This window comes from Oncorhynchus keta, unplaced genomic scaffold (assembly GCF_023373465.1).
Source record: "Oncorhynchus keta strain PuntledgeMale-10-30-2019 unplaced genomic scaffold, Oket_V2 Un_contig_18072_pilon_pilon, whole genome shotgun sequence".
In the NCBI taxonomy this organism is placed as follows: domain Eukaryota; kingdom Metazoa; phylum Chordata; class Actinopteri; order Salmoniformes; family Salmonidae; genus Oncorhynchus; species Oncorhynchus keta.
Genome location: NW_026280726.1, coordinates 97,387 through 123,760, shown reverse-complemented (window position 1 = coordinate 123,760; position 26,374 = coordinate 97,387). Strand labels below are relative to the sequence as shown.

Here is a 26,374-nt window from a genome sequence, read left to right as displayed (position 1 = left end):
TGTTGTTTTGGTACTCACTACTGATCTACCATGTTGTTTTGGTACACACTACTGATCTACCATGTTGTTTTGGTACACACTACTGATCTACCATGTTGTTTTGGTACTCACTACTGATCTACCATGTTGTTTTGGTACTCACTACTGATCTACCATGTTGTTTTGGTACTACACTACTGATCTACCATGTTGTTTTGGTACTCACTACTGATCTACCATGTTGTTTTGGTACACACTACTGATCTACCATGTTGTTTTGGTACACACTACTGATCTACCATGTTGTTTTGGTACACACTACTGATCTACCATGTTGTTTTGGTACACACTACTGATCTACCATGTTGTTTTGTTCTCCTTCTTATTCACTCAGTCACTCACTCAGTCACTCACTCACTCAGTCAGCCAGTCACAACACTCACTCTTTCCCAGACGTCGTTCTACTCTACCTAGTAACAAAGCCTAGAGGCCCATACTGTATAATTCTCCCTCACCAATCAGAAGAAGCCTAGTGAATTACAGCTCTGTCTCCTCTCACACCATGAGTTGATGGAGAGCATCCCAAATCTATAGTGCACTACTTTTAACCAGCGCCCAGGCCCAAAGTAGTGCACTACTTAGGGAATAGGGTGCCATTTAGGAAGCAAACCATGTACTCAATGATCCACGTCCACAAACAGAGATCCATCATCCTCCCTTTACACACACACACACACACACACACACACACACACACACACACACACACACACACACACACACACACACACACACACACACACACACACACACACACACACACACACACACACACACACACACACACACACACACACCCTGTAAGCATAGCACCGGGCGTTTTTCACTTCTACTGAAGCAAAGTATAAACAGTCCTCACCCAGGTTCATGGGTCTTAACGGAGCAGCAGCTCTCACCCAGGGCCATGGGTCTTAAAGGAGCAGCAGCAGCTCTCACCCAGGTTCATGGGTCTTAACGGAGCAGCAGCTCTCACCCAGGGCCATGGGTCTTAAAGGAGCAGCAGCTCTCACCCAGGGCCATGGGACTTAAAGGAGCAGCAGCTCTCACCCAGGGCCATGGGTCTTAAAGGAGCAGCAGCTCTCACCCAGGGCCATGGGTCTTAAAGGAGCAGCAGCTCTCACCCAGGGCCATGGGTCTTAAAGGAGCAGCAGCTCTCACCCAGGGCCATGGGTCTTAAAGGAGCAGCAGCTCTCACCCAGGGCCATGGGACTTAAAGGAGCAGCAGCTCTCACCCAGGGCCATGGGTCTTAAAGGAGCAGCAGCTCTCACCCAGGGCCATGGGTCTTAAAGGAGTAGCAGCTCTCACCCAGGGCCATGGGTCTTAAAGGAGCAGCAGCTCTCACCCAGGGCCATGGGTCTTAAAGGAGCAGCAGCTCTCACCCAGGGCCATGGGTCTTAAAGGAGCAGCAGCTCTCACCCAGGGCCATGGTTCTTAAAGGAGCAGCAGCTCTCACCCAGGGCCATGGTTCTTAAAGGAGCAGCAGCTCTCACCCAGGGCCATGGGTCTTAAAGGAGCAGCAGCTCTCACCCAGGTCCATGGGTCTTAACGGAGCAGCAGCTCTCACCCAGGACCATGGGTCTTAAAGGAGCAGCAGCTCTCACCCAGGGCCATGGGACTTAAAGGAGCAGCAGCTCTCACCCAGGGCCATGGGTCTTAAAGGAGCAGCAGCTCTCACCCAGGGCCATGGGTCTTAAAGGAGCAGCAGCTCTCACCCAGGGCCATGGGTCTTAAAGGAGCAGCAGCTCTCACCCAGGGCCATGGGTCTTAAAGGAGCAGCAGCTCTCACCCAGGGCCATGGGTCTTAAAGGAGCAGCAGCTCTCACCCAGGACCATGGGTCTTAAAGGAGCAGCAGCTCTATGGGCCTACAGAGTTCGAGTCACAAATGTCACCCTATTCCCTTCATAGTGCACTACATTTAAACCAGGTCCCATCACCCTATTCCCTTTATAGTGCGGCTGGTAGGTAGCCTAGTGGTTAGAGCGTTGGACTAGTAACCGAAAGGTTGCAAGATCGAATCCCTGAGCTGACAAGGTAAAAATCTGTCATTCTGCCCCTGAACAGGCAGTTAACCCACTGTTCCCTGTTCCCGTCATTGAAAATAAGAATTAGTTCTCAACTGACGTGCCTAGTTAAATAAAGGTAAAATAGTGCACTACTTTTAACCAGAGCCCTTAGTTTTTGACCTATGGGCCCTGGTCACTATATAGGTAATAGTTTGCCATTTGGGACACAACCAGAGTAGAGCACAGTGTTTGAGGACGCGTGTCATAGGACGGATGTGAACATGCTAGGTCTTGTGCCGACAGTCAGTAGTATGTATGGGGGGGGTGAAACCAGAGACTGCAGTCAACTCAGCAGGAATCAGAGAGAGAAACTTACTGTGGAGGTCAACAGTCCACACACAGCTCAGCACTGACACCACCTTACAGAGAGAGAGAAAACTTACTGTGGAGGTCAACAGTCCACACACAGCTCAGCACTGACACCACCTTACAGAGAGAGAGAAACTTACTGTGGAGGTCAACAGTCCACACACAGCTCAGCACTGACACCACCTTACAGAGAGAGAGAAACTTACTGTGGAGGTCAACAGTCCACACACAGCTCAGCACTGACACCACCTTACAGAGAGAGAGAAACTTACTGTGGAGGTCAACAGTCCACACACAGCTCAGCACTGACACCACCTTACAGAGAGAGAAGAAACTTACTGTGGAGGTCAACAGTCCACACACAGCTCAGCACTGACACCACCTTACAGAGAGAGAGAAACTTACTGTGGAGGTCAACAGTCCACACACAGCTCAGCACTGACACCACCTTACAGAGAGAGAGAAACTTACTGTGGAGGTCAACAGTCCACACACAGCTCAGCACTGACACCACCTTACAGAGAGAGAGAAAACTTACTGTGGAGGTCAACAGTCCACACACAGCTCAGCACTGACACCACCTTACAGAGAGAGAGAAAACTTACTGTGGAGGTCAACAGTCCACACACAGCTCAGCACTGACACCACCTTACAGAGAGAGAGAAACTTACTGTGGAGGTCAACAGTCCACACACAGCTCAGCACTGACACCACCTTACAGAGAGAGAGAGAAACTTACTGTGGAGGTCAACAGTCCACACACAGCTCAGCACTGACACCACCTTACAGAGAGAGAAAAACTTACTGTGGAGGTCAACAGTCCACACACAGCTCAGCACTGACACCACCTTACAGAGAGAGAGAAAACTTACTGTGGAGGTCAACAGTCCACACACAGCTCAGCACTGACACCACCTTACAGAGAGAGAGAAACTTACTGTGGAGGTCAACAGTCCACACACAGCTCAGCACTGACACCACCTTACAGAGAGAGAAACTTACTGTGGAGGTCAACAGTCCACACACAGCTCAGCACTGACACCACCTTACAGAGAGAGAGAGAAACTTACTGTGGAGGTCAACAGTCCACACACAGCTCAGCACTGACACCACCTTACAGAGAGAGAGAGAAACTTACTGTGGAGGTCAACAGTCCACACACAGCTCAGCACTGACACCACCTTACAGAGAGAGAGAAAACTTACTGTGGAGGTCAACAGTCCACACACAGCTCAGCACTGACACCACCTTACAGAGAGAGAGAAACTTACTGTGGAGGTCAACAGTCCACACACAGCTCAGCACTGACACCACCTTACAGAGAGAGAGAAAACTTACTGTGGAGGTCAACAGTCCACACACAGCTCAGCACTGACACCACCTTACAGAGAGAGAGAGAAACTTACTGTGGAGGTCAACAGTCCACACACAGCTCAGCACTGACACCACCTTACAGAGAGAGAGAGAACTTACTGTGGAGGTCAACAGTCCACACACAGCTCAGCACTGACACCACCTTACAGAGAGAGAGAACCTTACTGTGGAGGTCAACAGTCCACACACAGCTCAGCACTGACACCACCTTACAGAGAGAGAGAGAAACTTACTGTGGAGGTCAACAGTCCACACACAGCTCAGCACTGACACCACCTTACAGAGAGAGAGAAACTTACTGTGGAGGTCAACAGTCCACACACAGCTCAGCACTGACACCACCTTACAGAGAGAGAGAAACTTACTGTGGAGGTCAACAGTCCACACACAGCTCAGCACTGACACCACCTTACAGAGAGAGAGAAACTTACTGTGGAGGTCAACAGTCCACACACAGCTCAGCACTGACACCACCTTACAGAGAGAGAGAAAACTTACTGTGGAGGTCAACAGTCCACACACAGCTCAGCACTGACACCACCTTACAGAGAGAGAGAGAACTTACTGTGGAGGTCAACAGTCCACACACAGCTCAGCACTGACACCACCTTACAGAGAGAGAGAAAACTTACTGTGGAGGTCAACAGTCCACACACAGCTCAGCACTGACACCACCTTACAGAGAGAGAGAAACTTACTGTGGAGGTCAACAGTCCACACACAGCTCAGCACTGACACCACCTTACAGAGAGAGAGAAACTTACTGTGGAGGTCAACAGTCCACACACAGCTCAGCACTGACACCACCTTACAGAGAGAGAGAAACTTACTGTGGAGGTCAACAGTCCACACACAGCTCAGCACTGACACCACCTTACAGAGAGAGAGAAAAGAGAAACTTACTGTGGAGGTCAACAGTCCACACACAGCTCAGCACTGACACCACCTTACAGAGAGAGAGAAACTTACTGTGGAGGTCAACAGTCCACACACAGCTCAGCACTGACACCACCTTACAGAGAGAGAGAGAACCTTACTGTGGAGGTCAACAGTCCACACACAGCTCAGCACTGACACCACCTTACAGAGAGAGAGAAAAACTTACTGTGGAGGTCAACAGTCCACACACAGCTCAGCACTGACACCACCTTACAGAGAGAGAGAAAACTTACTGTGGAGGTCAACAGTCCACACACAGCTCAGCACTGACACCACCTTACAGAGAGAGAGAAAACTTACTGTGGAGGTCAACAGTCCACACACAGCTCAGCACTGACACCACCTTACAGAGAGAGAGAAACTTACTGTGGAGGTCAACAGTCCACACACAGCTCAGCACTGACACCACCTTACAGAGAGAGAGAGAAACTTACTGTGGAGGTCAACAGTCCACACACAGCTCAGCACTGACACCACCTTACAGAGAGAGAGAGAAACTTACTGTGGAGGTCAACAGTCCACACACAGCTCAGCACTGACACCACCTTACAGAGAGAGAGAGAAACTTACTGTGGAGGTCAACAGTCCACACACAGCTCAGCACTGACACCACCTTACAGAGAGAGAGAAAAACTTACTGTGGAGGTCAACAGTCCACACACAGCTCAGCACTGACACCACCTTACAGAGAGAGAGAGAAACTTACTGTGGAGGTCAACAGTCCACACACAGCTCAGCACTGACACCACCTTACAGAGAGAGAGAGAAACTTACTGTGGAGGTCAACAGTCCACACACAGCTCAGCACTGACACCACCTTACAGAGAGAGAGAGAAACTTACTGTGGAGGTCAACAGTCCACACACAGCTCAGCACTGACACCACCTTACAGAGAGAGAGAGAAACTTACTGTGGAGGTCAACAGTCCACACACAGCTCAGCACTGACACCACCTTACAGAGAGAGAGAGAAACTTACTGTGGAGGTCAACAGTCCACACACAGCTCAGCACTGACACCACCTTACAGAGAGAGAGAAACTTACTGTGGAGGTCAACAGTCCACACACAGCTCAGCACTGACACCACCTTACAGAGAGAGAGAAAACTTACTGTGGAGGTCAACAGTCCACACACAGCTCAGCACTGACACCACCTTACAGAGAGAGAGAGAAACTTACTGTGGAGGTCAACAGTCCACACACAGCTCAGCACTGACACCACCTTACAGAGAGAGAGAAACTTACTGTGGAGGTCAACAGTCCACACACAGCTCAGCACTGACACCACCTTACAGAGAGAGAGAAACTTACTGTGGAGGTCAACAGTCCACACACAGCTCAGCACTGACACCACCTTACAGAGAGAGAGAGAAACTTACTGTGGAGGTCAACAGTCCACACACAGCTCAGCACTGACACCACCTTACAGAGAGAGAGAAACTTACTGTGGAGGTCAACAGTCCACACACAGCTCAGCACTGACACCACCTTACAGAGAGAGAGAAACTTACTGTGGAGGTCAACAGTCCACACACAGCTCAGCACTGACACCACCTTACAGAGAGAGAGAAAAACTTACTGTGGAGGTCAACAGTCCACACACAGCTCAGCACTGACACCACCTTACAGAGAGAGAGAAAACTTTACTGTGGAGGTCAACAGTCCACACACAGCTCAGCACTGACACCACCTTACAGAGAGAGAGAAAACTTACTGTGGAGGTCAACAGTCCACACACAGCTCAGCACTGACACCACCTTACAGAGAGAGAGAAACTTACTGTGGAGGTCAACAGTCCACACACAGCTCAGCACTGACACCACCTTACAGAGAGAGAGAAAAACTTACTGTGGAGGTCAACAGTCCACACACAGCTCAGCACTGACACCACCTTACAGAGAGAGAGAGAAACTTACTGTGGAGGTCAACAGTCCACACACAGCTCAGCACTGACACCACCTTACAGAGAGAGAGAAAACTTACTGTGGAGGTCAACAGTCCACACACAGCTCAGCACTGACACCACCTTACAGAGAGAGAGAAACTTACTGTGGAGGTCAACAGTCCACACACAGCTCAGCACTGACACCACCTTACAGAGAGAGAGAGAACTTACTGTGGAGGTCAACAGTCCACACACAGCTCAGCACTGACACCACCTTACAGAGAGAGAGAGAACTTACTGTGGAGGTCAACAGTCCACACACAGCTCAGCACTGACACCACCTTACAGAGAGAGAGAGAAACTTACTGTGGAGGTCAACAGTCCACACACAGCTCAGCACTGACACCACCTTACAGAGAGAGAGAGAAAACTTACTGTGGAGGTCAACAGTCCACACACAGCTCAGCACTGACACCACCTTACAGAGAGAGAGAAAAACTTACTGTGGAGGTCAACAGTCCACACACAGCTCAGCACTGACACCACCTTACAGAGAGAGAGAAAACTTACTGTGGAGGTCAACAGTCCACACACAGCTCAGCACTGACACCACCTTACAGAGAGAGAGAGAAACTTACTGTGGAGGTCAACAGTCCACACACAGCTCAGCACTGACACCACCTTACAGAGAGAGAGAAACTTACTGTGGAGGTCAACAGTCCACACACAGCTCAGCACTGACACCACCTTACAGAGAGAGAGAAACTTACTGTGGAGGTCAACAGTCCACACACAGCTCAGCACTGACACCACCTTACAGAGAGAGAGAAAACTTACTGTGGAGGTCAACAGTCCACACACAGCTCAGCACTGACACCACCTTACAGAGAGAGAGAGAAACTTACTGTGGAGGTCAACAGTCCACACACAGCTCAGCACTGACACCACCTTACAGAGAGAGAGAGAAACTTACTGTGGAGGTCAACAGTCCACACACAGCTCAGCACTGACACCACCTTACAGAGAGAGAGAGAAACTTACTGTGGAGGTCAACAGTCCACACACAGCTCAGCACTGACACCACCTTACAGAGAGAGAGAAACTTACTGTGGAGGTCAACAGTCCACACACAGCTCAGCACTGACACCACCTTACAGAGAGAGAGAAACTTACTGTGGAGGTCAACAGTCCACACACAGCTCAGCACTGACACCACCTTACAGAGAGAGAGAAACTTACTGTGGAGGTCAACAGTCCACACACAGCTCAGCACTGACACCACCTTACAGAGAGAGAGAGAAACTTACTGTGGAGGTCAACAGTCCACACACAGCTCAGCACTGACACCACCTTACAGAGAGAGAGAAAACTTACTGTGGAGGTCAACAGTCCACACACAGCTCAGCACTGACACCACCTTACAGAGAGAGAGAAACTTACTGTGGAGGTCAACAGTCCACACACAGCTCAGCACTGACACCACCTTACAGAGAGAGAGAAAACTTACTGTGGAGGTCAACAGTCCACACACAGCTCAGCACTGACACCACCTTACAGAGAGAGAGAGAAACTTACTGTGGAGGTCAACAGTCCACACACAGCTCAGCACTGACACCACCTTACAGAGAGAGAGAGAAACTTACTGTGGAGGTCAAGTCCAGCTCCACTGACACAGCTCAGCACTGACACCACCTTACAGAGAGAGAGAGAAACTTACTGTGGAGGTCAACAGTCCACACACAGCTCAGCACTGACACCACCTTACAGAGAGAGAGAGAAACTTACTGTGGAGGTCAACAGTCCACACACAGCTCAGCACTGACACCACCTTACAGAGAGAGAGAGAAACTTACTGTGGAGGTCAACAGTCCACACACAGCTCAGCACTGACACCACCTTACAGAGAGAGAGAAAACTTACTGTGGAGGTCAACAGTCCACACACAGCTCAGCACTGACACCACCTTACAGAGAGAGAGAGAAACTTACTGTGGAGGTCAACAGTCCACACACAGCTCAGCACTGACACCACCTTACAGAGAGAGAGAAACTTACTGTGGAGGTCAACAGTCCACACACAGCTCAGCACTGACACCACCTTACAGAGAGAGAGAAACTTACTGTGGAGGTCAACAGTCCACACACAGCTCAGCACTGACACCACCTTACAGAGAGAGAGAGAAACTTACTGTGGAGGTCAACAGTCCACACACAGCTCAGCACTGACACCACCTTACAGAGAGAGAGAAACTTACTGTGGAGGTCAACAGTCCACACACAGCTCAGCACTGACACCACCTTACAGAGAGAGAGAAAACTTACTGTGGAGGTCAACAGTCCACACACAGCTCAGCACTGACACCACCTTACAGAGAGAGAGAGAAACTTACTGTGGAGGTCAACAGTCCACACACAGCTCAGCACTGACACCACCTTACAGAGAGAGAGAGAAACTTACTGTGGAGGTCAACAGTCCACACACAGCTCAGCACTGACACCACCTTACAGAGAGAGAGAAACTTACTGTGGAGGTCAACAGTCCACACACAGCTCAGCACTGACACCACCTTACAGAGAGAGAGAGAAACTTACTGTGGAGGTCAACAGTCCACACACAGCTCAGCACTGACACCACCTTACAGAGAGAGAGAGAAACTTACTGTGGAGGTCAACAGTCCACACACAGCTCAGCACTGACACCACCTTACAGAGAGAGAGAGAAACTTACTGTGGAGGTCAACAGTCCACACACAGCTCAGCACTGACACCACCTTACAGAGAGAGAGAGAACCTTACTGTGGAGGTCAACAGTCCACACACAGCTCAGCACTGACACCACCTTACAGAGAGAGAGAAAACTTACTGTGGAGGTCAACAGTCCACACACAGCTCAGCACTGACACCACCTTACAGAGAGAGAGAGAAACTTACTGTGGAGGTCAACAGTCCACACACAGCTCAGCACTGACACCACCTTACAGAGAGAGAGAAAACTTACTGTGGAGGTCAACAGTCCACACACAGCTCAGCACTGACACCACCTTACAGAGAGAGAGAAAACTTACTGTGGAGGTCAACAGTCCACACACAGCTCAGCACTGACACCACCTTACAGAGAGAGAGAGAAACTTACTGTGGAGGTCAACAGTCCACACACAGCTCAGCACTGACACCACCTTACAGAGAGAGAGAAAACTTACTGTGGAGGTCAACAGTCCACACACAGCTCAGCACTGACACCACCTTACAGAGAGAGAGAGAAACTTACTGTGGAGGTCAACAGTCCACACACAGCTCAGCACTGACACCACCTTACAGAGAGAGAGAAAACTTACTGTGGAGGTCAACAGTCCACACACAGCTCAGCACTGACACCACCTTACAGAGAGAGAGAAAACTTACTGTGGAGGTCAACAGTCCACACACAGCTCAGCACTGACACCACCTTACAGAGAGAGAGAAACTTACTGTGGAGGTCAACAGTCCACACACAGCTCAGCACTGACACCACCTTACAGAGAGAGAGAAACTTACTGTGGAGGTCAACAGTCCACACACAGCTCAGCACTGACACCACCTTACAGAGAGAGAGAAAACTTACTGTGGAGGTCAACAGTCCACACACAGCTCAGCACTGACACCACCTTACAGAGAGAGAGAAACTTACTGTGGAGGTCAACAGTCCACACACAGCTCAGCACTGACACCACCTTACAGAGAGAGAGAGAAACTTACTGTGGAGGTCAACAGTCCACACACAGCTCAGCACTGACACCACCTTACAGAGAGAGAGAAAACTTACTGTGGAGGTCAACAGTCCACACACAGCTCAGCACTGACACCACCTTACAGAGAGAGAGAAACTTACTGTGGAGGTCAACAGTCCACACACAGCTCAGCACTGACACCACCTTACAGAGAGAGAGAGAACTTACTGTGGAGGTCAACAGTCCACACACAGCTCAGCACTGACACCACCTTACAGAGAGAGAGAAACTTACTGTGGAGGTCAACAGTCCACACACAGCTCAGCACTGACACCACCTTACAGAGAGAGAGAGAAACTTACTGTGGAGGTCAACAGTCCACACACAGCTCAGCACTGACACCACCTTACAGAGAGAGAGAGAAACTTACTGTGGAGGTCAACAGTCCACACACAGCTCAGCACTGACACCACCTTACAGAGAGAGAGAGAAACTTACTGTGGAGGTCAACAGTCCACACACAGCTCAGCACTGACACCACCTTACAGAGAGAGAGAGAACTTACTGTGGAGGTCAACAGTCCACACACAGCTCAGCACTGACACCACCTTACAGAGAGAGAGAAAAACTTACTGTGGAGGTCAACAGTCCACACACAGCTCAGCACTGACACCACCTTACAGAGAGAGAGAGAAACTTACTGTGGAGGTCAACAGTCCACACACAGCTCAGCACTGACACCACCTTACAGAGAGAGAGAAACTTACTGTGGAGGTCAACAGTCCACACACAGCTCAGCACTGACACCACCTTACAGAGAGAGAGAGAAACTTACTGTGGAGGTCAACAGTCCACACACAGCTCAGCACTGACACCACCTTACAGAGAGAGAGAAACTTACTGTGGAGGTCAACAGTCCACACACAGCTCAGCACTGACACCACCTTACAGAGAGAGAGAGAAACTTACTGTGGAGGTCAACAGTCCACACACAGCTCAGCACTGACACCACCTTACAGAGAGAGAGAGAAACTTACTGTGGAGGTCAACAGTCCACACACAGCTCAGCACTGACACCACCTTACAGAGAGAGAGAGAAACTTACTGTGGAGGTCAACAGTCCACACACAGCTCAGCACTGACACCACCTTACAGAGAGAGAGAAAACTTACTGTGGAGGTCAACAGTCCACACACAGCTCAGCACTGACACCACCTTACAGAGAGAGAGAAACTTACTGTGGAGGTCAACAGTCCACACACAGCTCAGCACTGACACCACCTTACAGAGAGAGAGAGAAACTTACTGTGGAGGTCAACAGTCCACACACAGCTCAGCACTGACACCACCTTACAGAGAGAGAGAGAAACTTACTGTGGAGGTCAACAGTCCACACACAGCTCAGCACTGACACCACCTTACAGAGAGAGAGAGAACTTACTGTGGAGGTCAACAGTCCACACACAGCTCAGCACTGACACCACCTTACAGAGAGAGAGAAACTTACTGTGGAGGTCAACAGTCCACACACAGCTCAGCACTGACACCACCTTACAGAGAGAGAGAGAAACTTACTGTGGAGGTCAACAGTCCACACACAGCTCAGCACTGACACCACCTTACAGAGAGAGAGAAAACTTACTGTGGAGGTCAACAGTCCACACACAGCTCAGCACTGACACCACCTTACAGAGAGAGAGAAACTTACTGTGGAGGTCAACAGTCCACACACAGCTCAGCACTGACACCACCTTACAGAGAGAGAGAGAAACTTACTGTGGAGGTCAACAGTCCACACACAGCTCAGCACTGACACCACCTTACAGAGAGAGAGAGAAACTTACTGTGGAGGTCAACAGTCCACACACAGCTCAGCACTGACACCACCTTACAGAGAGAGAGAGAACTTACTGTGGAGGTCAACAGTCCACACACAGCTCAGCACTGACACCACCTTACAGAGAGAGAGAAACTTACTGTGGAGGTCAACAGTCCACACACAGCTCAGCACTGACACCACCTTACAGAGAGAGAGAGAAACTTACTGTGGAGGTCAACAGTCCACACACAGCTCAGCACTGACACCACCTTACAGAGAGAGAGAGAAACTTACTGTGGAGGTCAACAGTCCACACACAGCTCAGCACTGACACCACCTTACAGAGAGAGAGAAACTTACTGTGGAGGTCAACAGTCCACACACAGCTCAGCACTGACACCACCTTACAGAGAGAGAGAAAACTTACTGTGGAGGTCAACAGTCCACACACAGCTCAGCACTGACACCACCTTACAGAGAGAGAGAGAAACTTACTGTGGAGGTCAACAGTCCACACACAGCTCAGCACTGACACCACCTTACAGAGAGAGAGAAACTTACTGTGGAGGTCAACAGTCCACACACAGCTCAGCACTGACACCACCTTACAGAGAGAGAGAAACTTACTGTGGAGGTCAACAGTCCACACACAGCTCAGCACTGACACCACCTTACAGAGAGAGAGAGAAACTTACTGTGGAGGTCAACAGTCCACACACAGCTCAGCACTGACACCACCTTACAGAGAGAGAGAGAAACTTACTGTGGAGGTCAACAGTCCACACACAGCTCAGCACTGACACCACCTTACAGAGAGAGAGAAAAACTTACTGTGGAGGTCAACAGTCCACACACAGCTCAGCACTGACACCACCTTACAGAGAGAGAGAGAACCTTACTGTGGAGATCAACAGTCCACACACAGCTCAGCACTGACACCACCTTACAGAGAGAGAGAAACTTACTGTGGAGGTCAACAGTCCACACACAGCTCAGCACTGACACCACCTTACAGAGAGAGAGAGAAACTTACTGTGGAGGTCAACAGTCCACACACAGCTCAGCACTGACACCACCTTACAGAGAGAGAGAGAAACTTACTGTGGAGGTCAACAGTCCACACACAGCTCAGCACTGACACCACCTTACAGAGAGAGAGAGAAACTTACTGTGGAGGTCAACAGTCCACACACAGCTCAGCACTGACACCACCTTACAGAGAGAGAGAGAAACTTACTGTGGAGGTCAACAGTCCACACACAGCTCAGCACTGACACCACCTTACAGAGAGAGAGAGAAACTTACTGTGGAGGTCAACAGTCCACACACAGCTCAGCACTGACACCACCTTACAGAGAGAGAGAAGAAACTTACTGTGGAGGTCAACAGTCCACACACAGCTCAGCACTGACACCACCTTACAGAGAGAGAGAAAACTTACTGTGGAGGTCAACAGTCCACACACAGCTCAGCACTGACACCACCTTACAGAGAGAGAGAAAACTTACTGTGGAGGTCAACAGTCCACACACAGCTCAGCACTGACACCACCTTACAGAGAGAGAGAAACTTACTGTGGAGGTCAACAGTCCACACACAGCTCAGCACTGACACCACCTTACAGAGAGAGAGAAAACTTACTGTGGAGGTCAACAGTCCACACACAGCTCAGCACTGACACCACCTTACAGAGAGAGAGAAACTTACTGTGGAGGTCAACAGTCCACACACAGCTCAGCACTGACACCACCTTACAGAGAGAGAGAAAACTTACTGTGGAGGTCAACAGTCCACACACAGCTCAGCACTGACACCACCTTACAGAGAGAGAGAAAACTTACTGTGGAGGTCAACAGTCCACACACAGCTCAGCACTGACACCACCTTACAGAGAGAGAGAAAACTTACTGTGGAGGTCAACAGTCCACACACAGCTCAGCACTGACACCACCTTACAGAGAGAGAGAGAAACTTACTGTGGAGGTCAACAGTCCACACACAGCTCAGCACTGACACCACCTTACAGAGAGAGAGAAACTTACTGTGGAGGTCAACAGTCCACACACAGCTCAGCACTGACACCACCTTACAGAGAGAGAGAAACTTACTGTGGAGGTCAACAGTCCACACACAGCTCAGCACTGACACCACCTTACAGAGAGAGAGAAACTTACTGTGGAGGTCAACAGTCCACACACAGCTCAGCACTGACACCACCTTACAGAGAGAGAGAGAACTTACTGTGGAGGTCAACAGTCCACACACAGCTCAGCACTGACACCACCTTACAGAGAGAGAGAGAAACTTACTGTGGAGGTCAACAGTCCACACACAGCTCAGCACTGACACCACCTTACAGAGAGAGAGAAACTTACTGTGGAGGTCAACAGTCCACACACAGCTCAGCACTGACACCACCTTACAGAGAGAGAGAAACTTACTGTGGAGGTCAACAGTCCACACACAGCTCAGCACTGACACCACCTTACAGAGAGAGAGAGAAACTTACTGTGGAGGTCAACAGTCCACACACAGCTCAGCACTGACACCACCTTACAGAGAGAGAGAAAACTTACTGTGGAGGTCAACAGTCCACACACAGCTCAGCACTGACACCACCTTACAGAGAGAGAGAGAACTTACTGTGGAGGTCAACAGTCCACACACAGCTCAGCACTGACACCACCTTACAGAGAGAGAGAAACTTACTGTGGAGGTCAACAGTCCACACACAGCTCAGCACTGACACCACCTTACAGAGAGAGAGAAAACTTACTGTGGAGGTCAACAGTCCACACACAGCTCAGCACTGACACCACCTTACAGAGAGAGAGAAACTTACTGTGGAGGTCAACAGTCCACACACAGCTCAGCACTGACACCACCTTACAGAGAGAGAGAAACTTACTGTGGAGGTCAACAGTCCACACACAGCTCAGCACTGACACCACCTTACAGAGAGAGAGAGAAACTTACTGTGGAGGTCAACAGTCCACACACAGCTCAGCACTGACACCACCTTACAGAGAGAGAGAAACTTACTGTGGAGGTCAACAGTCCACACACAGCTCAGCACTGACACCAACTTACAGAGAGAGAGAGAAACTTACTGTGGAGGTCAACAGTCCACACACAGCTCAGCACTGACACCACCTTACAGAGAGAGAGAAACTTACTGTGGAGGTCAACAGTCCACACACAGCTCAGCACTGACACCACCTTACAGAGAGAGAGAGAAACTTACTGTGGAGGTCAAAAGTTGAGCTCATGTTTATTCTGTCAACTATGATGGATGGAGGAGGAAGAGGAGGAGGAAGAGGAGGAGGAGTGCTTGTCTACATGTTGGACATACACTTAAATCAGCCTGGCCAGAATTAGGGGAGGGATGTGTGTGTGTGTGTGTGTGTGTGTGTGTGTGTGTGTGTGTGTGTGTGTGTGTGTGTGTGTGTGTGTGCGTGTGTGTGTGTGTGTGTGTGTGTGTGTGTGTGTGTGTGTGTCTGTGTCTGTGTCTGTGTCTGTGTCTGTGTCTGTGTCTGTGTGTGTGTGTGTGTGTGTGTGTGTGTGTGTGTCTGTGTGTGTGTGCTGAAAAGTGCTCTGTGGGAAAGCCAACCGTTACCCGGAGCCAGAGTGTTGGTGCGACACACGTTGAGGGAACCAGAGACTTCTCCCAGCTAGAGCTTGTGCCAAGTAGGACACTTTAATATGCTGCGCTGGCGGGAGGCCAACTGCTTGGTGTAAAATACAGCTCCCTCAGGCAGATATAGAGCACTGCTTTCACTGATTAACTGACCCAACAAACACTATTTCTCTGTTTCACTATCATCTTACTTCCCTACATTGGACACTTCCTTTTCAGTAGGTCGTCACAGTACTTGGAGTTCGAACGCTGCAGGATATTTGAAGGGATGGATTTCTAGATGTTAATATATAACCTTGGGTGGTTCTTGATGTATTTTGTTCCTTTTTTCAAAGAGATATTGAGTGGCGTTGAAATGAAGAAATGGGATTGGTCGCCGTTCAAATAGGTGTTTGTTAGAACAACACTTCTGGAAGCACCACAGGGAGTCACTGACAGCTTTTCAACTGATTTGATTAAGCACAGTGTCTTCAACGTACAGTCTTCAGCGTACAGTCTCTTCAACGTACAGTCTTCAACGTACAGTCTCTTCAACGTACAGTCTCCTCAATGTACAGTCTCTTCAACGTACAGTCTCCTCAATGTACAGTCTCTTCAATGTACAGTCTCTTCAACGTACAGTCTCTTCAACGTACAGTCTCTTCAATGTACAGTCTCTTCAACGTACAGTCTCTTCAACGTACAGTCTCTTCAACGTACAGTCTTCAATGTACAGTCTCTTCAATGTACAGTCTCTTCAACGTACAGTCTCTTCAATGTACAGTCTTCAACGTACAGTCTCTTCAACGTACAGTCTCCTCAATGTACAGTCTCTTCAACGTACAGTCTCCTCAATGTACAGTCTCTTCAATGTACAGTCTCTTCAACGTACAGTCTCTTCAACGTACAGTCTCTTCAACGTACAGTCTTCAATGTACAGTCTCTTCAATGTACAGTCTCTTTAATGTACAGTCTCTTTAATGTACAGTCTCTTCAATGTACAGTCTCTTTAATGTACAGTCTCTTTAATGTACAGTCTCTTCAATGTACAGTCTCTTTAATGTACAGTCTCTTTAATGTACAGTCTCTTCAATGTACAGTCTCTTTAATGTACAGTCTTCAATGTACAGTCTCTTCAATGTACAATGTACAGTCTCTTCAATGTACAGTCTCTTCAATGTACAGTCTCTTCAGTCTCTTCAATGTACAGTCTTCAATGTACAGTCTCTTCAACGTACAGTCTCTTCAGTCTTCAATGTACAGTCTTTCAACGTACAGTCTCTTCACCGTCTCTTCAATGTACGGTCTTCAACAGTCTCTTCAACATACAGTCTTCAACGTACAGTCTCTTCAACGTACAGTCTCTTCAACGTACAGTCTCTTCAACGTACAGTCTCTTCAACGTACAGTCTCTTCATCGTCTCTTCAACGTACAGTCTCTTCAATGTACAGTCTCTTCAACATACAGTCTCTTCAACGTACAGTCTTCAATGTACAGTCTCTTCAATGTACAGTCTCTTTAATGTACAGTCTCTTTAATGTACAGTCTCTTCAATGTACAGTCTCTTTAATGTACAGTCTCTTCAATGTACAGTCTCTTCAATGTACAGTCTCTTCACCGTACAGTCTTCAATGTACAGTCTCTTCAACGTACGTACAGTCTTCTTCAACGTACAGTCTCTTCAACATACAGTCTTCACAGTCTCTTCAACGTACAGTCTCTTCAACGTACAGTCTCTTCACAGTCTCTTCAATGTACAGTCTTTCAATGTACAGTCTCTTCAATGTACAGTCTCTTCAATGTACAGTCTCTTCAATGTACAGTCTCTTCAACGTACAGTCTCTTCAATGTACAGTCTCTTCAACGTACAGTCTCTTCAATGTCAGTCTTTCAATGTACAGTCTTCAACGTAGTCTTTTCAATGTACAGTCTCTTCAATGTACAGTCTTTTCAACGTACAGTCTCTTCAATGTACAGTCTTCAACGTACAGTCTCTTCAATGTACAGTCTTTTCAACGTACAGTCTCTTCAATGTACAGTCTTTTCAACGTACATTCTTCAACGTACAGTCTTCAATGTACAGTCTCTTCAACGTACAGTCTCTTCAATGTACAGTCTCTTCAATGTACAGTCTCTTCAATGTACAGTCTCTTCAACGTACAGTCTTTTCAACGTCTCTTCAATGTACAGTCTTTTCAACGTACAGTCTCTTCAATGTACAGTCTTTTCAACGTACAGTCTTCAACGTACAGTCTCTTCAATGTACAGTCTCTTCAATGTACAGTCTCTTCAATGTACAGTCTCTTCAATGTACAGTCTTCAACGTACAGTCTCTTCAATGTACAGTCTCTTCAATGTACAGTCTTCAATGTACAGTCTCTTCAATGTACAGTCTCTTCAATGTACAGTCTTCAATGTACAGTCTTCAATGTACAGTCTTCAACGTGTACAGTCTCTTCAATGTACAGTCTCTTCAATGTACAGTCTCTTCAACGTACAGTCTCAACGTACAGTCTTCAACGTACAGTCTCTTCAACGTACAGTCTTCAACGTACAGTCTTCAACGTACAGTCTTCAACGTATTTCAACGTACAGTCTTTCAACGTACAGTCTTCAACGTACAGTCTTTCAACGTACACTCTTCAACGTACAGTCTCTTCAACGTACACTCTTCAACGTACAGTCTCTTTCAATGTACACTCTTCAACGTACAGTCTCTTCAATGTACACTCTTCAACGTACAGTCTTTCAATGTACACTCTTCAGTCAGTCTCAATGTACACTCTTCAACGTACAATCTCTTCAACGTACAGTCTTCAATGTACAGTCTTTTCAAGTTACTTTGTAATAATAATGTACCTGTAACTGTAACAGACATAAAACAAATATAGACATATCATAACGGATTGACAGTTGCATCCCAATGAGAACACACTGGTTGAATCAATGTTGTTTCCACGTCAATTCAATGAAGTTACGTTGAACCAACGTGGATTAGACGTTGAATTGAAGTCTGTGCCCAGTGGGATAGCTCTTAACACATGACAGATAGACTGACACTGCTATCATAGTTATCAGCTTAGGCATTGTCTTACGTATATTATTCAAGTGTGAAATATGGTTTATCTGAGAAGCTTCTGCATAGTTTGAATAGCTAGCCTACTTTTGTTTGTCCATTTAGTACGGTATTTATGGTTTGTTTATAATAGCTGCACACACATTCAGTGTGGATGTGGCTTTGACCACAGCAGGTTCAAGGTTCATGTAAGGATAGAGTAAACAGAAACGTTGTAAAACTGATGTTGAAAACAGTGTAAACAGTCCATACATTTCATCGTTCTCATTCTGTGTTCCAGTGTTGAATGGCCACAGCAGGTCCTTACGGGGGAAGGAGCTCTTCCTGAGGCCCAGAGGGAGAGAGGCTATCCATGCCAGAGAGAGGGCTGAGAGGGGAGAGGCCCGGCGGGAGAACCACAGGACCTCTACAGGACCCCCAGCCAGGACCTCCAGCACCACCCACAGTCTTCGCCACAGCAGGCCCAACAAGGAGCACCCAAAGCAGGTACACCAGGGAGACACAGATGGGCTGGGATGGAGAGTACCTGGGCTGAATCCCATACGGCACTCTATTGAATATTCTCTATGTAGTGTACTACCCTTGACCAAGGCCTATAGGGCTCTGGACAAAAGTGGTGTACTATATAGTGAATAGGGTGCCTTTCGGGACAGATTAAGTGTGTATCTTAATGGTCTGATGCCAGCATGCCAGTCTGTTAGTGTTGGCCCCAGTATTCTGTCGCTGCTGGGGGGTTTACATTTCCTGTCCTCCTGGTACAGCTTCCTGTTGGCTACAGACATGCTGACCTCTCTCTCTCCTCTCTATCTCTCAAGCCAGACTTCCCCTTCCCCTCGGCCGTAACTAACCCCTCAACGTTTACAAATCTGATCTGTAAGGTTTAAGGAAGCAATATGATGGAAACTCCACCATTACAGTGCTGACATAGTGACATTGTTCTGTATGGCAACTGGGAGCAGTGATGCCCCCTGGTGGGCGGAGTGGGATGGTTCCATCATTCCTCCCAGCAACGCTCAGCCCCTCCCCGACACACACACAGACACCTTTATGCAGAGGAATAATACTGACAGTTACTGGCTTCATGTACATAACCTTGGCAGACATACGTCATTAAGAATATTTAGCATGAGTGCTATTTCAAACACATTCCAATTTGGGTCTTCATTCAGTCTCTGATCCAAATGGCACCCTATTCCCTATGTAGTGCATTACTTTATATTGGTGCCCTATGGGCTCTGGACAAAAGTAGGCAACTATATAGGGATTAGGATGCCATTTGGGACACAGTCCTGATCTCCTTTGTGCATCTGCTGTTGTATAGGAGGGATGCCAGAAACCTCTCCCTGTCCTTGGCAAACCAACAGGTGACAGATTGTCTGGTGTCCTGTCCACCTTGGTGTGGAACTAATCAACTACACCTCAGTAAGAGAGGAGATCTGAAGTCTGTAATGTTCCACTACTGTATATGATCAGGTTAAAACGTGGACCGATGGTCAATGGTGAAATGTACAGCAGTTATAGATATAGAAGGAGAAGACATACTGGAGCTACGTATAAATGATGATGGAGCTAGGTATAAATGATGATGTAGCTAGGTATAAATGATGATGTAGCTAGGTATAAATGATGATGGAGCTAGGTATAAATGATGATGGAGCTAGGTATAAATGATGATGTAGCTAGGTATAAATGATGATGGAGCTAGGTATAAATGATGATGTAGCTAGGTATAAATGATGATGGAGCTAGGTATAAATGATGATGTAGCTAGGTATAAATGATGATGGAGCTAGGTATAAATGATGATGTAGCTCGGTATAAATGATGATGTAGCTCGGTATAAATGATGATGTAGCTCGGTATAAATGATGATGGAGCTAGGTATAAATGATGATGTAGCTAGGTATAAATGATGATGGAGCTAGGTATAAATGATGATGTAGCTAGGTATAAATGATGATGGAGCTAGGTATAAATGATGATGTAGCTAGGTATAAATGATGATGGAGCTAGGTATAAATGATGATGGAGCTAGGTATAAATGATGATGTAGCTAGGTATAAATGATGATGGAGCTCGGTATAAATGATGATGGAGCTAGGTATAAATGATGATGTAGCTAGGTATAAATGATGATGGAGCTAGGTATAAATGATGATGGAGCTAGGTATAAATGATGATGGAGCTAGGTATAAATGATGATGGAGCTAGGTATAAATGATGATGTAGCTAGGTATAAATGATGATGTAGCTAGGTATAAATGATGATGTAGCTAGGTATAAATGATGATGTAGCTAGGTATAAATGATGATGGAGCTAGGTATAAATGATGATGGAGCTAGGTATAAATGATGATGTAGCTAGGTATAAATGATGATGTAGCTCGGTATAAATGATGATGTAGCTAGGTATAAATGATGATGTAGCTCGGTATAAATGATGATGGAGCTAGGTATAAATGATGATGTAGCTAGGTATAAATGATGATGGAGCTAGGTATAAATGATGATGGAGCTAGGTATAAATGATGATGGAGCTAGGTATAAATGATGATGGAGCTAGGTATAAATGATGATGTAGCTAGGTATAAATGATGATGTAGCTAGGTATAAATGATGATGGAGCTAGGTATAAATGATGATGGAGCTAGGTATAAATGATGATGGAGCTAGGTATAAATGATGATGGAGCTCGGTATAAATTATGATGTAGCTAGGTATAAATGATGATGTAGCTAGGTATAAATGATGATGTAGCTCGGTATAAATGATGATGTAGCTCGGTATAAATGATGATGGAGCTACGTATAAATGATGATGTAGCTAGGTATAAATGATGATGTAGCTAGCTAGGTATAAATGATGATGTAGCTCGGTATAAATGATGATGTAGCTAGGTATAAATGATGATGGAGCTAGGTATAAATGATGATGGAGCTAGGTATAAATGATGATGTAGCTCGGTATAAATGATGATGGAGCTAGGTATGAATGATGATGTAGCTCGGTATAAATGATGATGTAGCTAGGTATAAATGATGATGGAGCTCGGTATAAATGATGATGTAGCTCGGTATAAATGAAATGATGTAGCTAGGTATAAATGATGATGGAGCTAGGTATAAATGATGATGGAGCTAGGTATAAATGATGATGTAGCTAGGTATAAATGATGATGTAGCTCGGTATAAATGATGATGTAGCTCGGTATAAATGAAATGATGTAGCTAGGTATAAATGATGATGGAGCTAGGTATAAATGATGATGGAGCTAGGTATAAATGATGATGTAGCTAGGTATAAATGATGTTGGAGCTAGGTATAAATGATGATGTAGCTAGGTATAAATGATGATGTAGCTAGGTATAAATGATGATGGAGCTAGGTATAAATGATGGAGCTAGGTATAAATGATGATGTAGCTCGGTATAAATGAAATGATGTAGCTAGGTATAAATGATGATGGAGCTAGGTATAAATGATGATGGAGCTAGGTATAAATGATGATGTAGCTAGGTATAAATGATGATGTAGCTCGGTATAAATGATGATGTAGCTCGGTATAAATGATGATGTAGCTAGGTATAAATGATGATGGAGCTAGGTATAAATGATGATGGAGCTAGGTATAAATGATGATGTAGCTAGGTATAAATGATGTTGGAGCTAGGTATAAATGATGATGTAGCTAGGTATAAATGATGATGTAGCTCGGTATAAATGATGATGGAGCTAGGTATAAATGATGATGGAGCTAGGTATAAATGATGGAGCTAGGTATAAATGATGATGTAGCTCGGTATAAATGATGTTGGAGCTAGGTATAAATGATGATGTAGCTAGGTATAAATGATGATGTAGCTATTGCGGTATAAATGATGATGGAGCTAGGTATAAATGATGATGTAGCTCGGTATAAATGATGATGGAGCTAGGTATAAATGATGGAGCTAGGTATAAATGATGATGTGGCTCGGTATAAATGATGGAGCTAGGTATAAATGATGATGTAGCTAGGTATAAATGATGATGGAGCTAGGTATAAATGATGATGTAGCTAGGTATAAATGATGATGGAGCTACGTATAAATGATGATGTAGCTCGGTATAAATGATGATGGAGCTACGTATAAATGATGATGTAGCTCGGTATAAATGATGATGGAGCTAGGTATAAATGATGATGGAGCTACGTATAAATGATGATGTAGCTCGGTATAAATGATGATGGAGCTACGTATAAATGATGATGTAGCTCGGTATAAATGATGATGGAGCTAGGTATAAATGATGATGTAGCTCGGTATAAATGATGATGTAGCTCGGTATAAATGATGATGTAGCTCGGTATAAATGATGATGGAGCTACGTATAAATGATGATGTAGCTAGGTACAAATGATGATGGAGCTAGGTATAAATGATGATGGAGCTAGGTATAAATGATATTTCCAAAAAAGTGCTTTTGATAAACAACTTTTGATAAACATCCTTGTGTCTATTGCAGGTTTCAACAGTGAACAGGCTGTCGCGGGTATCGTCAGCTACCGTACGCAACTCCTGTGCCAAAAAGCCCCCGGCCTCCCGACCACTGCTGTCCAGAACTGTGAAGTCCGGAGCCACAGCGCTTCCCAGGGGCCACGTCCGCTACACCAAAGCCAGACTTCTCAAAGAGGCCAAACTCACCGTGGGCAAAAGAGCCTCCTCCAAAGCTCGCCAACCCCTGAAGAACCAACGGCGCTCTGCCAGTGGCAGTGCCCGCCGCCACCCACGCCCACCACACTCCAACTCAGGAAAACTCTCAAGTGGCGATGCAAAGACTCCCAACAAACAGAAGGTACAATCCAACAAGGCAGCCGGCAGGTGTTGCCTACAACGAGCCAACGGGAAGCTTCACCCACGCCGATGTGGCGGTAAGCAGGTCCTGCAGGGGCGTGAGGGCGTCAGACACTCCAAGAGACGTCTGGGGCTCCCGGCTGAGGAGAGTCCAACAGAGACACTGGAGTCTTCGCCAGAGGTCAAAAAGGTTAGACTGCAGGTTAATGCCCCAGAGACGCGAAGCAGCAGGAAGGTCAATGTCCAGGAGAAGGCTGTGGCGGGGTCCGGCGGCCATCTTGGTAAGGTCACGTCATCCCGACCTTCCTCGTCGGAGCAAAGACCCAAACGAGCCTCCGCTGGCAAGCTGATGTTGACCCGACAAGCACAGCCCATACCCCCTACTGCTAATACTACTACTACTGCTAATACTACACCACCAGCTAAGAACACTACTTCTAAGAAAACTTTCCAGGGCACTTCCAAGAACACTTCCACCTCCACTTCCACTAGCTCAGCAGCCAAGGTGAAACCAGGCACCAGCAGCCCAGCTAAACCAGCAGCAGAGCCTAAAGCAGCAGAGAGGCAGCGGGAGAGTGGGGAGAAGAGAGGTGCAGCACCGCCCCCTCCCCCTCCCCTAACCGAGGTGCCAGTGTTCAGGCCCAGTCTGGAGGAGTTCCACGACCCCCTGGTGTATGTGGAAGCGGTGCGCGGGCAGGCAGAGAGCTATGGGCTGTGCAGGGTGGCTCCTCCTCAGGACTGGAGGCCAGAGTGCAAGCTGAAAGAGGACATGAGGTTTGTGACCCAGGTGCAGCACATCCATAAGCTGGGTCGGCGCTGGGGGCCCAATGTACTCCGGCTGGCCTGCATCAGGAAACACCTCCAGGCCCAGGGCATCTCCATGGAGGACCCCCCGCTCATAGGTACATTTCTGTAGAACTGATACTTAGGGTGCATCCCAACTGGCACCGTATTTGCTACATAGTACACTACTTTTGACCAGAGCCCTATGGGGGCCCTATGGACCCTGGTCAAAAGTAATGCACTAAATAGGGAAAAGGGTTTCATTTGGGACTAAGACTGTCACTAAGGTTTAATGTCAAAGACATTTAGGGAGCTACAAATCGTTCCTCCACATCCTGTTATTCTAGTACAGTTTCATGTTATTCTAGTACAGTTTCATGTTATTCTAGTACAGTTTCATGTTATTCTAGTACAGTTTCATGTTATTCTAGTACAGTTTCATCTTATTCTAGTACAGTTTCATGTTATTCTAGTACAGTTTAATCTTATTCTAGTACAGTTTCATGTTATTCTAGTACCGTTTCATCTTATTCTAGTACAGTTTAATCTTATTCTAGTACAGTTTCATGTTATTCTAGTACAGTTTCATGTTATTCTAGTACAGTTTCATGTTATTCTAGTACAGTTTCATGTTATTCTAGTACAGTTTCATGTTATTCTAGTACAGTTTAATCTTATTCTAGTACAGTTTAATCTTATTCTAGTACAGTTTCATGTTATTCTAGTACAGTTTCATGTTATTCTAGTACAGTTTCATGTTATTCTAGTACAGTTTCATGTTATTCTAGTACAGCTTCATCTTATTCTAGTGCAGCTTCATCTTATTCTAGTACAGTTTCATCTTATTCTAGTACAGTTTCATGTTATTCTAGTACAGTTTCATGTTATTCTAGTACAGTTTCATGTTTTTCTAGTACAGTTTCATGATATTATAGTACGGTTTCATGTTATTCTAACACATATGTCAACTCTACATAGAGTGGCTATCTATCAGGTTGTACAGTTTGACGTTTCCTCTTGTTAATTCAGTGTGCTGCTAAAGGTTTCCTTCTGAGGGAACTATACTATAGTTAAATGGCTTCTCCCAAATTACCTCAGACCCCCTCATCCTGTCCTCTGAACCACCTCTCATTTTGACCTCTGAACCACCTCTCATCCTGACCTCTGAACCACCTCTCATCCTGCCCATTGTCTGCTGCTGATTGCTCTTAGTGTGTTTGTAAGTGAGACCTTGATTCTGACCTTACCTAGTGAGGAAGGATTACAGTTCCTCTGCCAGGTGGCAGCTTTGATGAGATTACACTGGGAGAGATGGGGGTTGTCAGGATCCCCGACCACACACACGACTAATGTAGCTCACACACAGTCACATACAGTCACATACACACACTGACAACCCCCAGACCAGTAGCAGTGAGTGAGTGAGTGAGTGAGTGAGTGAGTGAGTGAGTGAGTGAGTGAGTGAGTGAGTGAGTGAGTGAGTGAGTGAGTGAGTGTGTGTGTGTGTGTGTGTGTGTGTGTGTGTGTGTGTGTGTGTGTGTGTGTGTGTGTGTGTGTGTGTGTGGGGAAGTGAGTGTGTGAGAGAGTGAGTGTGTGTGACAGATGGGGAACGTCTGTAAGGGGATTTTACAGGCAGCAGACACCCATGGTGAGGGAAAGGAGAGGAACGAAGTAGCAGAGATATTACACTCTGTCTGCATCTCAAATGGCACACTATTCCCTATATAGTGCATGACCAGGGCCCATATTAGTTATATAGGGAATAGGGTGCCATTTGGGACACAGACATTCTCTCTCTCAGGCTCCAATACCTACAGGCCTCTGCTTTGTCAGAGTGGGCTTCAACCTCAAACAGGATCATGGCTGTCTAAACCAGGCTGTCATGGCTAACAGAGCCAAGTCATTCATTCATCAAACATCCACAGCC

At 46.7% G+C, this 26,374-nt stretch overlaps 1 protein-coding gene across 2 annotated transcripts in view; it reads left to right on the top strand.

Moving 5' to 3' along the window:
- The window catches only part of LOC118382092 (protein Jumonji-like), a 68,426-nt gene that overhangs the window by 373 nt on the left and 41,679 nt on the right, over positions 1-26,374 (top strand). For both annotated transcript variants that reach the window (XM_052503842.1, XM_052503843.1), the window contains exons 2-3: positions 19,110-19,315; positions 23,336-24,566. In XM_052503842.1, the coding sequence (XP_052359802.1) occupies positions 19,110-19,315; positions 23,336-24,566 (1,437 nt within the window). The remainder of the gene's footprint in view (positions 1-19,109; positions 19,316-23,335; positions 24,567-26,374) is intronic.